The sequence below is a fragment of the Erythranthe guttata genome, chromosome 7 (genome assembly GCF_056151865.1).
Source record: "Erythranthe guttata isolate IM_541 chromosome 7, IM_541, whole genome shotgun sequence".
NCBI classification, from domain to species: Eukaryota; Viridiplantae; Streptophyta; class Magnoliopsida; order Lamiales; family Phrymaceae; genus Erythranthe; species Erythranthe guttata.
Genome location: NC_142539.1, coordinates 14,686,031 through 14,702,604, shown reverse-complemented (window position 1 = coordinate 14,702,604; position 16,574 = coordinate 14,686,031). Strand labels below are relative to the sequence as shown.

Below are 16,574 nucleotides of genomic sequence, written 5' to 3'. Positions count from 1 at the left end.
TTGATCAACCACTCATCCTTTTTTTTAATCTAAAATATACATTTTTTTAGAGTAATCAATTAATTTTGTATTTTTATCATTTATTTATTTTTAATGCTATGAAGGGAGAAGAACCTGTGGAGTATCCTATGGAACTTGAGGGGTTGATTGATCGAAGAATGTTATTCAAAATTGCTATCAAGGGTGATAATGTTGCCAATGAAGATCATAAAACCTACAATGTTCAAAAAGTTTGCACAGATGATGCTATCATTGCTTCATTTTTGAAGCATTACGAAATGGATGCGGTATTGATAATTAACTTTAATATAATTATTTCTTTTTATTTTAATACGTGGTTTTTGAATGTGTATGTATTTTATAATATTGCAGAAACATGATAATGGTTCATCGTCGCTGAGTGTCAATTATGACAACGATGGGTGTGTCTTCTCATCAAAGGTTGACAATTTATTTTTGATTAATTGTTAATATGGTGCACGTAAGAGATGTTTCACAAATACACAAATATTTTACGTAATTATTTGCTAATTAATAGGACTCTGGAACGTGTTCTAATTTTAACGATGGCGTTGTGGATGGTGATATCACAACTAATGCTATTGTGGATGATGATGTCAACGCTATTACTCCAATGAAGCGATCCAACGATTGTATTTTGGATAGTATTCTCAATGATCCTACCGTCCAGCAATCATCCACCAAATTATTGAAAAAGATCAAACAAGAGAAAATGGAGTAATGTATTATTTAAATTTATTCGTCATTTTTTGTTATTCATTTCGATTTTCTTTGGTATTTCGTATTTAGATACAGAATACGTATTTCTATTTTTAGACAATGTCCTTAATACTTTCCAAATTATGCGTATATTCCAAACTATATAATCTACCTAACCCAATGTTATTTTCAATAATCAAACCACATTCTTCAAATTATTGTACGTAAATATTTTTACTCAAGAATTATTGATTTTATATTTTTAATCGTTCTTTCACCCAACATTTATTTACGCACAATACGGTACGGATTTTATTACCCCCTTCCCTCCCCCATTTTTTTAATATTTCAATCCAGAATCCAAATTCGTTCGAGGTGAAAATGGAAGTTCAACTAAAATTATGCGTACTTTGCAACAACCATTTTGATCGCAATTTGGATCCATGTATGTGTATTTCATGCAGAGAATCTATCAAAGTCGAACTGCACACGGGGCCATGTGTTATATGTGGTGTAGTTGAAACAGAAGATTACAAAACCTTTTTCAATTGTGGGTTGTGTGAATGCGTGTTTACACATTATATGTGTATACCGCCGAATGAACGTCGGCACTCTGGCTCTGTATGGAGGTGTGGTCAATGCGATTGGTCTTTCAACATGGCGATGTATCAACCATTTTCTAACGAAAATGAATTTATTTTTGATGACGATTTAAATAACATTAATGCCTCACTCATCTACTTTGGGAAGAAGTTTACATTCAAAGATCTCCACAAGAAGGTAATATCAGTTCTTAATGTGAAATTTTCATTGGATGTTATCATAAACTTATCATTACATTTATTCTAATCTTTTTTCATTTGCATACGTTATAGTATATACGCAATTCTTTTGCTAAGAATCATGGGTTGATTGGCAAAAACTACATCGATGTTGAGTTTCTCGGTGGTACAACGATGAATATTAGAGTACGTACAACAAGAAGACGTAAAAAACCTAATGTCTACCTCACTATTGGTTGGAAATCGTTTTGTTCTTCCAACAACATGGTTATTGGCAATACATATTCGTTTGCGTTTGACACTACAAGAAATGTAATTATTGTTGCGAATGTCGATTAGGTTATTATGTTTTATATTTAAATCGTATTATCAATAAATTGATTAATTATTCAAAAATATTCCGTGCAAATATTTTTACTAATTAAATCGACTAAGCAATGATAAATATTTTCTCCCAATATGATTCCACAGATGCTGTCAATAGTGTACGAAAAAAATCATTTCCAACATATACAGAAAAATTGACTAAGAAAAAGGAAGGTATTATATCAAGTATTTTTTTAGCAATAAAAAACAAGTGGCATTAATTAAATGGGGAGTAATTGTGGTGTCGATGTTATGTTAGACGTTAATACTGTTATCTTTGTACAATTATTGCTAAATAATTATAAATAAATGAATTTTATAATAAAGAATTTATGTTGTTATTAAAACAGATGACGTTGAGTACTGTTGCAATGGTGTATCTACATCGTGTGAAGAGCATTTACAAGTTACAAAATCTTATTACGAATCAAATAAAAGGTGCGATCTTATTTTCTAGGACTAATTTTATGTTTTATTAAATGATTAAGTGTGCAATACATGTAGACAATATTACAGTTTTTTCTTTCATTTTTTTACAAGCTGAATGTTTACTATTATGTTAGTTGTACCGTGCGGAATGGAAAGAAGATGGCTAGGAGTCATAAAACAATTGACTCTGTAACACGTATGTTGGATATGACATCAGTACCCGCTATGTTGGTAGATGAGGATTTACAGACGTTAAGAGACAATTCTTCCGACAGCGGAGGTAATTATCTTTGTCAACATTTCATTACGTATCTCATTGCTATGCGTTATTTGTCAGTATATTTTTCTACTGTAATGATAATTTTTTGTTCATAAATGTAGATTCTGAATATGTTTCCAACGATGAGAATAGTGACGATGCAGTTGACGATACTGGTAAATATCATTTTAATCTAACAACTTTTAATCTTAACATTACTAATTATATAAATTCATTACATTTTTTTAGATGAGTAATATTATTTAGTTAATTTTGGATAGATTATGAAGATCTTGGAGACCAGACGTATGAATGTCCTTTTTGTGGTTCAATGATGTGGTACGGTGAAAGAATTGACAAGCATAGACAAACATCCAGGCCAAAATTTGGCTTATGTTGTATGTCCGGGAAAGTCCAGCTCCCAAAAATAAGAGATGCACCTCCTACACTTAACAGTTTAGTGTTTGGCACTGATCGGAGGAGCAAACATTTCCAAGAGAACGTACGATCGTATAATATGATGTTTTCTTTCACTTCGCTTGGTGGAAAAGTGCAGACATCTATTAATAACGGATCTGGTCCATACACATTTCTGTTACACGGACAGAATTATCATCTACTGGGCAGTTTATTGCCGGAAGAAGGCACTAGGCCTAAGTTTGCCCAACTTTACATTTTCGACACAGAAAATGAGATTCAGAATCGAATTGATGCCGTCAGGTAAATTTTACGGAATTATATTCATGTTATACGGAATATAGAGCTTACAAATTATAATTACATTATTTTTTATTTCACAGGTCCGGAAATCAATCTAACAATCTTGACCCAGCCATCGTTGCATCGTTGAAAGATATGATTGACGATAACAATGTACTTGCACAACATTACCGCGCTGTTCGAGATCGTTTTTCCAATGATGGCCATCAAGGAGTAAAACTCAGATTGGTAAAGAGTCGCAGTACTGATGGCAGGACGTACAATCTTCCTAACGCAAGTGAAATAGCAGGCTTGATCGTTGGTGACTTTGACACACAAGAGGGTGTTAGGGATATTGTAGTTGAGACGCGCTCAAATAAGCTTCAACGAATCAGTGAGCTCCATCCTCTTTACTTGCCTCTACAGTATCCTCTTTTATTTCCTTACGGTGAAGATGGTTATCGAGACGATATCAGTTTGAGAGAATCTTCACTTGCTGATAATAGAAAACGAAGGAAGGTAAGCATGCGAGAATTCTTTGCATACCTAATTCAGAAACGGCATGGAGAACATTCGTTACTTTTGCATTCCAAGAAGTTATTTCAGCAGTTTTGTGTTGATGGATTTTCGATGGTTGAGTCACAGAGGTTGAATTTCATAAGGTTCAATCAAGATCAACTTAGGGTTGACATGTACAAGGGTATCGAAGAAAAGATTTTTAAAGGAGACACTGAGGGTAAATCTGTTGGACAACGCATTATAATTCCAGGGTCGTTCACCGCAGGTCCAAGGTATATGTTTAACAACTTCGTTGATGCTCTTCAAATATGTAACTGGATTGGATTTCCAATGGCCAGAAATACAAAGGGTGTTAAAAGATACAAATCTCAGACCGGAAGGATCGGCCAGACATTCTGTGTCGTGTGTTCAAAATGAAGCTCGATAGTATGATGACGGAAATCAAGATGGGCCGTATATTCGGACGTATTAGAGCATGTGAGTATTTAATTAGATATCCATTTATAATTAAACATTCAATACGTTTATATTAATTAGATAATTTAGTCATTTGCGAGTTTAACTACTTTTTGCTTCATTAACTAAATTAATTCATATTTTTTAATACCGTATGTTTACATTTTTTATGCAGATGTCTGCACAATTGAATTTCAGAAACGAGGTCTACCGCATGCACATATTTTATTGTGGTTGCATAATGACGACAAGCCAAAGAATCCAGAAGAAATTGACAGGATCATATGTGCTGAAATTCCTGACGAAGAGAACGACAGAAAGATGTACCAGTTGGTGGAGAAGTATATGATACATGGAGCGTGCGGACAGGCGAATTTGAAATCTCCATGTATGAAAGATAGAGCTTGCACGAAGCGATTTCCAAAGCCGTTTGTGCAGCGCACTGAATCAGATGCAGATGGATTTACAGTGTATAGGAGAAGGGAAGATGGCAGAACAGTTACGAAGAAGAAGACTACTCTTGATAATGGGTTTGTGGTCCCCTACAATCGTATATTGTTGAGTAAGTACCGAGCTCACATTAATATCGAGCTATGCAACCAAAACAAGTCAATTAAATACCTGTTCAAATACGTAAACAAGGGGCATGATCGAGTCATAGCGGCATTTTATGAGACACGCAATACAGATGGCGGTGCTGAGATTCGTGATGAGATAAAGATGTACTACGACTGCAGATATCTTTCGGCCTGCGAGGCAATGTGGAGGTTGTTTAACTTTGATATTCATTACAGAGACCCGTCCGTAATTAGGCTAAGCTCATCTCCCCGATCATCAGCCAATTGTCTTCAATGAAAACCAGTTGTTACAAACTGTGTTGGATAGGCCATCTGCCAAGCAAACTATGTTCCTGGCGTGGTTTGAGGCCAACAAGAAATATCCACATGCAAGGGACTTGAGGTACGGAGATTTTCCACAACAATTTGTGTATAAAGAGGATTCTCGAACTTGGGCGCCAAGGAAAAAAGGATTTTCTATCGGTAGGATTGCGAATGTTCCCCCTGGAAAGGGGGAAGACTATTACCTTAGGTTGCTACTTAACATTCAAAGGGGATGCACGTGCTACGAGGACATTAGAAAAGTTTTTAACATCGTCTACCCTACGTTCAGGGATGCATGTTATGTGTTGGGTTTGCTAGATGACGACAAAGAATACATAGATGCAATAAAAGAAGTGAATACTTGGGCATCGGGGGATTATATAAGAAGGTTATTTGCGGTTATGCTGCTTTCCAATAGCTTAAGTCGGCCCGAACATGTTTGGCAAAGTTGTTGGTTGGATTTGGCTGAGGGTATTGCTTACAAACAACAACGTCTTCATAAAAATCCAGGTATGGCAATTTTTATGGCATTGCATTCAATTAGATTTTACGTATTAATCATTCTTTTAATATTGTCTTTGTACGATTTCAACTAGATGCACATAATTTATCCATTTTTTTATTGTTGAAGATTTACATATATCGGATGAAAGCTTGAAGAACTATACTCTCACCGAAATAGAAAAAATATTGCAAAGCAATGGTAAAAGCCTGCAAAATTACGCGCCTATGCCAGTTCCAATGGAATACTCATCTGAGGAGACAGAAAACATATTGGTGTTAGATGAATTGAATTACGATCGGTTTGAAATGGGTAGATGTTGGGTGCTAAATACCAACACGCAAGTGTACGTATCGCAAACAAGTAGTAAAGTAGACTCGTGAGAGTCGGATGTCGATCCCACAGGGAATACGCAAATTATTTGATCCTAAGTACCAAATCCTAACAATTGTGATTTTTATCCAGCCTACGCAAGGTTGTCAAATTAATTAACTAATAAAATTAAAATAATTAAGAAAACAAGTAATCACGAGAAAAAGTCAATAATAAACGGATCTAGGATTTTATCTTCCCCCTATGCGATAATTCTTCACCCAACTAATCTCCTATTATGCAAGTTACGATTCCCGATTATTAACCCAAGACACGAAATTATTCATAACCAGCTGTCGCTGCGCTATAAACCTATTATTCATAAAAGATTCACTATATGTCTATGCAAACCTAATATAAATAAAGCATTAAATAACAAGTCTTGCAAACGGCTACCTAAGGTATTATCTGTATGTCTACGATAATACATGCAATCAACACACGCATTCGGTGAAAAACTACTCGAAGGTTCTTCTATCCCTGTTCTAATTATTAAAACGATCTGTCAATCAATTCTAACAATAACAAATAGCAACATAAGTTAGCTACGCTCATGCACTAAATAAGATCAAGATAGAAGAAATAATCAAAAAATTAAACTTGCATAAAAGTCGAATAAGAGGTTCGAATCACCACATAGGGTTCCAATAAAATCCTAGAATAAAAACTTAGCTACTCATGTTCGTAACGAAAAGCATAATAAAAATACGGAAATTCATAAAAATCAGAAAAGAAAAGGAAAAAGGGAAACTAGGATGAAGATTCGTCAAGTCTTCGTCTTCGTTCTCTTGCTCCTCGATTGCGTGTAGAAAAGATGAAAAATAAAAACTAAAGAAAAAGATAAAGATAAAAAGATTCATCTAATTGTGTGCTTGTGGCCTTTAAATAGGGTGCAAAAATATAATAGGGCGGGTTTCCTTGTGTAATTAAAATTCCTTCACTGCGCCCCTACGACCATCCGGACGGCCGTGTGAGATTTTGAACTAAAATCCGCACGGCCGTGCGGTCTTTTAATTCTCCAGAATTCTGCTTTTTTCACTTTTGGCCCACTTTTTCTCCGAAATTGCAGTTTTCACCCCAAAAGTTGCCAATTCTTCAATTTGCACCTAAAATACAAATAATAACCAAATTAAGCACCAATTATCGTAAAAACACATCAAAAGCTCCAATTAAAAGATAGAATTAAGTGTATAAATATACACTTAACACACCCCCAAACTTGAACTTTTGCTTGTCCTCAAGTAAAATCAAATTAATAGCACAAAACAAAACCATACATCTCATTACATAGATCGATGGGTCAACTTCGCGTTTTCAGAACTTGCAATTATGATGACAATTCATAGGTATTCGCAAGCTTAACATTCAACGGCACGTAGTCACTCACTATTACCAAAAACCACAAGTCATACAATTGCTTCAAGTATCCAATATTTGCAAGTTGAAGATAGAAAGAATTTATACTTACATGCATATATTTGACTCCAAATACTCACCAAATTATTTTACTCAACTAATATTGAACAATGAGCTATTGGGATCATTGGGGCTTTGTGGCTTTCAATTGTTAGGCTCTTTGGTCCGAGGTAGGTAATATGGGAATGTGTGGCTAATTTTCTTGAATTGAGGTGATTACGCCAAAAATTGAAAGATAGGCGTTGAAACAATGAATTCACCTCTAGGGACTTAAATAAACTCGGTTCTCCAAAATTCACACGTCAACACTTTTGCTTTTGAGTCAATGGATCGAGTTTTCAACACACTTCAACACTAGTCCTTATTTCTCCCTTCTAATCTGTTCTTCTTCTTCTTTTTCTCTTTTTTTTTTTTTTTTTTTTTTTTTTTTTTTTTTTTTTGAATCGAAGAATTTAGATATATATATAAAGATGCACATATATATATCCATAGTTTTTTTTTCTTTTTTTTTTTTTTTTTTTTCGAAGAAGAAGAAAGATTTTATAAGAATTTTCGATCGACCTCCAAGGGATAATTATTCAAAAATCTCCACTTTTTCTACTTCTACATATTGGCTAAAAGAAAGAACACCTTTTCTCCGAGGCTCAAATCAAGGTTCTAAGGATAATTTGACAAAAATGGTAGGCTTGAAAGGCTCAAACGGTTCAAAGAAGGCCCAAATCATATCCCAAATTACTTACTACCAACACTTCGTATCGTAAATGTCCTAAGGTGAGATTTAAAACCGAACAAAGCATGATTGAGCACAAATAAATTCCAAATTTAAAATGCAAAACATTCAACCAAAGCAAAGCACAAGGTGTGATTCCTAGCAATAATTCACTTCTACGTTCCGTTGAATCGAAAGCTAAACAAATACATACTCCTTATCAACATAAAACAAGTAGTCTCATCATCAAACATTGACCATCTACCATCATCATAGTTCATCGATGCATCGAATTTTTTTTTTTTTTTTTTTTTTTTTTTTTTTTTAAAAACGAAAATAATAAAACGGCAATTAAAACAAAAACTAAAGCATGCAAAATAAATAAAAAAAACACAGATAAAGCGCACATAAATGAAAGCAAGTAATCAACCACCCCCAAACTTAAAATTCACATTGCCCTCAATGTGATTCGCCCGGAGTTTAAGGATAGAAAACACCTGTTTAATCGTCGGGATCATCGTTGGGTTGCTCACCAACTCCACCATGTGCATGAGCATCATCCTCCTCGTTATCCTCCAATAGCTCGGGTACCGGCTCAAGAATCGGTGCGGGCAAATCGTCGAACACCTTGTGGGCGTTCTTGGTGGAATGGGTTTTTTTTTTCGAGAAAATTGCACCGTTCTTGAATCTCCCTGCGCAAATCAACAACAAACCACCTTGATTACGTAGTATATGTGTGTAGTTGGTAAATTTTCGGTTAAATTTGTCAAAGAAAAGGGAAAATTTCGAAAAAGGAAGGCGAGGGTTCGAATTGGGGGAGAGAGGGGATTTGGGAATTATGGAAAATTTTTTTTTTTTTGATTCGCACGGCCGTGCGAAATTTAGGTGAAAAATCCGCACGGCCGTGCCATTTCTCATAATAGGGCAGTAGCCTCTTCAAATTTCGCACGGCCGTGCGAAATTTAGGTGTAAAATCCGCACGGCCGTGCCATTTTCCAATTTTGGGCAGTAGCTTCCCCGAAATCTCACACGGCCGTGTGAGATTCCTGCCCTTTTCTTGCACGGCCGTGTGAATAATTGCAATTAGGTCCCTGCAAAATAAAAACTTCCTATTAGTGCCCCCAAAACTTTTTTTTTTTTTTTTTTTTTTTTTTTGAAAAATAAAATAAAATCAAAGCCAAACTAAAAATTTAAAATAACATAAAATAAAAAAAGAAAGCTCGGGTTGCCTCCCGAGAAGCGCTAAGTTTACAGTCTTCAGCCGGACTTTGTCTGCTTCTTTGTTCAAGCTAACGTGACCGAAGTCACTTGGCGATTGCATTCCCCTCCATGATAATGCTCGTTTGAATTTTTAGGTGGCCACATCCTCCTTGCACGTTCATCACCGTTAGCACCCCAACTCTTTTGACTGTCTCTCGGCGGAGTTGAAATCGAGCTCGCACAAAAAACTTGCTTCGTCCGACTATCTTTTCCGCCACCATCTCCTGCACTCAAAGATCCTTTCCCATGGTCTAAGATCAAAGCGTCAAAATCGTCATGATTTGTAAAATCCACAAGATCTATAGCATAACAATCATTATCATCACATGGATTTTTATTAGCGCTAAAAACGTTAAATTTGACCGTTTGATCATGCACCGTCATTGAAAGATCACCACTAGCACAATCAATTAGAGTTTTTGACGTGGCTAAAAATGGCCTTCCTAGAATAAGAGGTATCTCCCTATCTTCATCTATATCAAGTATAACGAAATCCACAGGGAAAATAAATTTATTCACTTTCACTAGCACGTTCTCTAAAATACCTTTTGGGTAAACTAAAGACCTATCGGCTAATTGAAGGGTTATAGCCGTTGGTTCAATCTCACCTAACCCAAGATTTTTGTAAATGGAATAAGGCATAAGATTAATGCTAGCACCTAAATCAATGAGTGACCTAAAATTTCTACCTCCAATAGTGCAAGGGATAGTGAACTTACCTGGATCGCCGAGTTTTTGTGGAAGGGGCCGTACAAGAATTTCACTGCATTGCTCCGTGAGTTGGATGATCTCGTTCCCTTGCAATTTATTCCTCTTTGTCACGAGCTCCTTGAGGAATTTCACCCACTTTGGCATCTTTTGAATGGCTTCGATAAATGGAATGTTGATGTGGATTTCCTTCAGCTTGTCCAAGAATCCTTGGTGCTCGGCATCTAGCTTCTTCTTTTTAAGCTTTTGGGGGTATGGGACTTGAGGGACTCGCGAGTTCACTGTGGGTGATGGTGGTTCATTGCGAGTTGCTTCTTTTTCCTCAATCACATTCGGCTTCTCGATCACCGTGTTTTGCTTCTCCTTTCGTGGGGCCTCCTCCAATTGTCTCCCGTTCCTTAAACTCACGGCGTTGCACTGCTCGACGTTGTTCTTCCGAGGGTCTTCCGTGTTTGATGGCAGTGCTCCCGATGGCCTTGTTGTTAGTTGGGTTGCAAGTTGACCCATCTGTGTTTCTAAATTGCGGATGGAGGCTTGGGTGGTTGTCATAAACTGCGCCAAGATGTTTGCGAGATCTCCGCCTTGAGGTTGAGCTTGAGGCGGATTTTGGAATCCGGGCGCTGGTCGTGAATAATTAGGCGGTTGACCTTGAGGTGGTGCTTGCCTTGGTCCTTGCTGATTTCCTCCCCACCCAAAGTTAGGGTGATCCTTCCATCCGGGGTTGTACGTGTTGGAGTACGGGTTCCTCTGTTGTCGGTTGGTGTCATGCACATAATTCAGAGACTCCGTTTCTTCTACGCGCTGGTCGGGAACTTGGACTGCATGGACTTGCTGAGTTTGCAGAGCCGCTACTTGCTTCGATAGCTTCTCCAATTGGGCCGTGATTGCGGTGACTCCATCTAACTCCAAAATTCCGCCCGTCTTGACTGCTCCGCTATTCGACCGGTCCGATGCTCGCATGTATTTATTTCTAGCGATTCGCTCCAAAAGCTCGTATGCTTCATCGTAAGTCAAACTCATGAACATTCCTCCAGCTGCGGAGTCGAGCACGGTTCTCGAGTTGTCTTGTAGCCCATCGTAAAATATTTGCAGTTGGCGCCACTCTTGAAGTCCGTGATTCGGGCACCTCCTTACTAGCTGTTTGAACCGCTCCCACGTCTCGAATAGTGCTTCACCGGCTTCTTGTATGAAGTTTTGAATTTCTCGCCGGATTCTCTCAGTTTTTGTTGGGGAGTTGTATGTGTTCATAAAGAGTTGCGCTAGCTGGGCCCAAGACGAGATGGAGTGCGGTGCGCGAGTTTGCAACCATTCTCGGGCTGCTCCTTGAAGGGAGTGCTTGAACAGGCGGAGTTGCAGTGCTTCGGGTGTTACTCCGTTCATCTTGTGCGAGTCACACGTTTCGAGAAAGTTGACCAAGTGAAGATGTGGATCTTCATGAGCCAATCCGCTGAACAGACCATTGTTTTGGAGCATCGTGAGGAGTCCCGCTCGAATCTCGAAATTGTTGGCTTCAATGGGGGGCTGCTGGATGCTTGATTGGAACCCATTGAGTGTCGGGACGGTGTACTCATGCAGTGCTCGTTGGCGAGGTGGTGGATTAATTAGCTGGCGTTGGTTTTGCTCGTTGACGATTTCTCCTGCCGCATTCGGTGGGCGCCTTTGGTCACCTTCCCCACGGTTAATCTCTTCTTCCATTGTTGCGGGAGCGTTTTGAGCTAACCTTTGATTTCTCCTGGCTTGCCTAAACGTTCGCTCAATTTCGGGATCGAGAGGTAACAAGCTCGTATCGTGTCCTCTTCGCATAAAAAGTACCTAAAAAAATAAAAATAAAATAATTAAATAAAATAAATACAATGGCTGAAGTAAGAAAAATTGCTCAAATTTAATATTAGGATAAATAAATAATTTAGCCGTATTCCCCGGCAACGGCGCCAAAAACTTGTTGGGTGCTAAATACCAACACGCAAGTGTACGTATCGCAAACAAGTACTAAAGTAGACTCGTGAGAGTCGGATGTCGATCCCACAGGGAATACGCAAATTATTTGATCCTAAGTACCAAATCCTAACAATTGTGATTTTTATCCAGCCTACGCAAGGTTGTCAAATTAATTAACTAATAAAATTAAAATAATTAAGAAAACAAGTAATCACGAGAAAAAGTCAATAATAAACGGATCTAGGATTTTATCTTCCCCCTATGCGATAATTCTTCACCCAACTAATCTCCTATTATGCAAGTTACGATTCCCGATTATTAACCCAAGACACGAAATTATTCATAACCAGCTGTCGCTGCGCTATAAACCTATTATTCATAAAAGATTCACTATATGTCTATGCAAACCTAATATAAATAAAGCATTAAATAACAAGTCTTGCAAACGGCTACCTAAGGTATTATCTGTATGTCTACGATAATACATGCAATCAACACACGCATTCGGTGAAAAACTACTCGAAGGCTCTTCTATCCCTGTTCTAATTATTAAAACGATCTGTCAATCAATTCTAACAATAACAAATAGCAACATAAGTTAGCTACGCTCATGCACTAAATAAGATCAAGATAGAAGAAATAATCAAAAAATTAAACTTGCATAAAAGTCGAATAAGAGGTTCGAATCACCACATAGGGTTCCAATAAAATCCTAGAATAAAAACTTAGCTACTCATGTTCGTAACGAAAAGCATAATAAAAATACGGAAATTCATAAAAATCAGAAAAGAAAAGGAAAAAGGGAAACTAGGATGAAGATTCGTCAAGTCTTCGTCTTCGTTCTCTTGCTCCTCGATTGCGTGTAGAAAAGATGAAAAATAAAAACTAAAGAAAAAGATAAAGATAAAAAGATTCATCTAATTGTGTGCTTGTGGCCTTTAAATAGGGTGCAAAAATATAATAGGGCGGGTTTCCTTGTGTAATTAAAATTCCTTCACTGCGCCCCTACGACCATCCGGACGGCCGTGTGAGATTTTGAACTAAAATCCGCACGGCCGTGCGGTCTTTTAATTCTCCAGAATTCTGCTTTTTTCACTTTTGGCCCACTTTTTCTCCGAAATTGCAGTTTTCACCCCAAAAGTTGCCAATTCTTCAATTTGCACCTAAAATACAAATAATAACCAAATTAAGCACCAATTATCGTAAAAACACATCAAAAGCTCCAATTAAAAGATAGAATTAAGTGTATAAATATACACTTAACAGTAGAGAACTTCAACAGTGTCTTGCTTCCATTACAGATGAGCAAAGAAAGGTTTATGATGTAGTCATGGATGCAGTAACCAATGACAGTGGTGGAATGTTCTTTCTATTTGGCCATGGTGGAACGGGAAAGACGTTTCTATGGAAAACTCTTTCGGCTGCAGTTCGTTCGAAGGGAGAGATTGTAATTAACGTTGCATCGAGTAATATAGCATCGTTATTGCTCCCCGGTGGAAGAACATCTCATTCTCGATTCGGACTACCCATAAATGTACATGAGAGTTCCACCTGCAGCATATCGCAACAAAGTCCACAGGCAGAGTTGCTCATAAGGGCAAAGCTTATTATATGGGACAAGGCTCCTATGATGCATAGATACTGTTTTGAAGCCCTTGACAAGACAATGAAGTCAATATTACAGGTTGATAAACCCTTTGGTGGTAAGGTGGTTGTTCTTGGAGGTGATTTTAGGCAAATTTTACCAGTTGTGCTCAAAGCATCAAGGCAGGACATAGTACATGCTACGATAAACTCCTCTCCGCTGTGGAATTTCTGTCGTGTCATGAAGTTGACTAAGAACATGAGACTGCAGTCATGCTCTTCTCCATCTAATGTGGATGAGATAAAAGAATTTGGAGACTCGATACTGAATGTTGGTAATGGGGATGTTGGGGAAGACAATGATGGTGAAGTTTCGATAGAGATTCCAACAGACATGTTGATTGGTGATTCAGAAGATCCATTCAGAGACTTACTCGAATTCGTTTACCCGGATTTGTTGAGTAACATGTACGATCGAGATTATTTTCAAGGGAGGGCAATTCTTGCACCAACTAATGAATGCGTCGAGTCTGTGAACGATCACTTAATGTCTATCCTTCCAGGAGAAGAGAAGGTGTACCTGAGCTCAGATAGTATGTGGAGGGACGAGCACACAACGAAGGATAATGCAGAAATTTATTCGACTGAATTCCTCAACACAATAAGATGCTCCGGAGTTCCTTCTCATGCGTTGAGGATCAAGGTTGGTGCACCCGTTATGCTAATAAGAAACATCGATCAAGCTAGAGGATTGTGCAATGGTACCAGACTTCAAATTATTAGAACTGGCATTCACGTTCTGAGTTGCAAAATTCTTTCCGGAAAAAATATCGGTGACATGGTGTTCATTCCTCGGATGACTTTAATACCATCTAACTCCGGACTGCCAATTAAATTTCAGAGAAGACAATTTCCGTTGATTGTTTCTTTTGCAATGACGATAAATAAAAGCCAAGGCCAAACTCTTTCGCATGTTGGTTTGTATCTTCCTAGGCCTGTCTTCAGCCATGGTCAACTATATGTTGTAGTGTCCAGAGTTAAGAGCAGAGGTGGCATTAAGATATTCATCAAGTCGGATTCGGGTGAACTCACCAATGTTACTAGAAATGTCGTGTACAAGGAAGTATTTCATCGAATTTGAAGGTAGAAAATATTTTCATATTTATCATTTATTCACGTAACATGTTTTTTATTTTATTTTTAAAGAACTTATTCTTTTGCAGGTGTTTCTTATCTATATATTTCCCCGGTGCGATGTTATTTTCAGTCATTTCCCTAGGATGCTCGGTGCAATTCTTATTATCTTTTAAGATTTATTTTTGACGATATATTACTATTTAATAGTATTCTGATATCATAACTATGAAGAACATGACACTTATAACATATTTTTATTATTGTTGGTCGATTACCTTATGTACTTAAATTCGGTGACCGTGATAATTGATATATGCGTAAATTTGTTTTTGAGACATGTATTTTCAGTTAGAAATATGTCGCCCCGTGCATCGCACGGGTGAATACTAGTTATATATAAAACTAAGATACAAAATCAAAGTCATCTAATTGAGGAGATTGAGTCCACAATATTTTATAAATTTCAAAATAACCCCACTTACCATATTCACCTATACTACTAATGAATTAATTTCACATTATTGGTTTTTAATTTTTTATCTCTCCTACATGTCAAAATGGTGTCTTTTTATTGGTTATTGATTTTCTTTTTTAATCCAATGCTTCATATTAAAAAACGTAAATATATAAATGGACTTTCCACTTAATTTGGGTTAGTTAAATTTTATGCACAATATTATATTAATTGCCAATAAAACCCAATTTTAAAATTTCATCTATCCTACGTGGCAAAATAGTGTCTTTTTATTGGTTAATGAGTTTTTTTTTTATTATAATATTTTCATTAAAAAAATCGTGGGACTGAAACGCAATTATGTTCCACCACATATATCACATATTATTATTAATTTCAAAATAACCCAACTTACCATAGTCACCCATATTATTAATGAATTAATTTCACAATAATGATTTTTAAATTTTATTTCTCCTACATGTTTATTTTTAAAGTAGTCTACATAAAATAGGTAATTACATCAATTTATATTAATAACTTTTTTTGTTACCTTTTTTATATTCCCTAACTCTACTATAAATTAACATTCAACATGATGTACACTCTTCAACTTTTCCACATACTTTTTTTTTTCTGTTTCGGAGATATGGAGAGAATTCTTGAAAAAGAACTGCATTGGTATCACCTACATGCAATGGTATATTCATCATAGTCTCTTTTTTAGTGTAACAATGAATTATTGTTTTATTTTGTATCTGATTTCTTCAATCAATTTTATATGTAGCCTTTAAAGAATGCTTTTGTTGAGGCTTCTCGGTTGACCGGATTGTCTACTATCAATATTCGATACGAGGAGGGAAATCATTTTCAAGTTGCGGTATCTTCGCGCCAAAAACATGGAAAAATGTATATGTTGTTGACTAAGGGTTGGATAGAGTTTTGTTACGCACATAACATGGTTTGCGGCAACACGTATTCTTTTTTTTAACCAATGGGATGATGTACTTGAGGTGTGGCACGGCCCAGCCTTTCCAACGATATGATATGTCTTCGCCCTCCTTAAAGTTTTATTATCAATAATATGAGTTGCATCGATTTATAAATAATTTCCATTTTTTTAGTGTTTTATTTATCATGTTGAAAGAGCATTGTATACCATTAACATAATTGTGCGCATCCACACGAAAACGAAAACCCATAAGATAATTAAATAAATATGTAGAAACGATAAAACAATTATAATATATTACAAAAATAGTCACAATATATATCACATATTTTTAAATAAAATAATCCGTTAAATCAATAGAATCAATATACATATTTAAACAATAAATTCCGTTATTTTTATAAGCAATTTTAAATGTTCAAAAAGCATAA

At 36.5% G+C, this 16,574-nt stretch overlaps 2 protein-coding genes across 2 annotated transcripts; both read left to right on the top strand.

Annotated features, from left to right (window-relative positions):
- The first annotated feature begins 1,377 nt into the window (after positions 1 to 1,377).
- On the top strand, positions 1,378 to 14,061 carry LOC148769795 (uncharacterized). The gene is made up of 13 exons (XM_088820358.1): positions 1,378 to 1,500; positions 1,596 to 1,668; positions 1,974 to 2,042; positions 2,219 to 2,306; positions 2,432 to 2,577; positions 2,679 to 2,732; positions 2,838 to 3,276; positions 3,357 to 4,084; positions 4,406 to 5,030; positions 5,116 to 5,621; positions 5,743 to 5,914; positions 13,283 to 13,970; positions 14,014 to 14,061. The coding sequence occupies exons 1-13, from the start codon at positions 1,378 to 1,380 to the stop codon at positions 14,059 to 14,061; spliced, it is 3,759 nt and encodes a 1,252-aa protein (XP_088676484.1).
- On the top strand, positions 13,999 to 14,943 carry LOC148769794 (uncharacterized). Its single transcript, XM_088820430.1, has one exon. It carries the CDS (start codon positions 14,067 to 14,069, stop codon positions 14,739 to 14,741), a length of 675 nt encoding a protein of 224 aa, XP_088676556.1. The 5' UTR covers positions 13,999 to 14,066; the 3' UTR covers positions 14,742 to 14,943.
- The last annotated feature ends 1,631 nt before the right edge of the window (positions 14,944 to 16,574 follow it).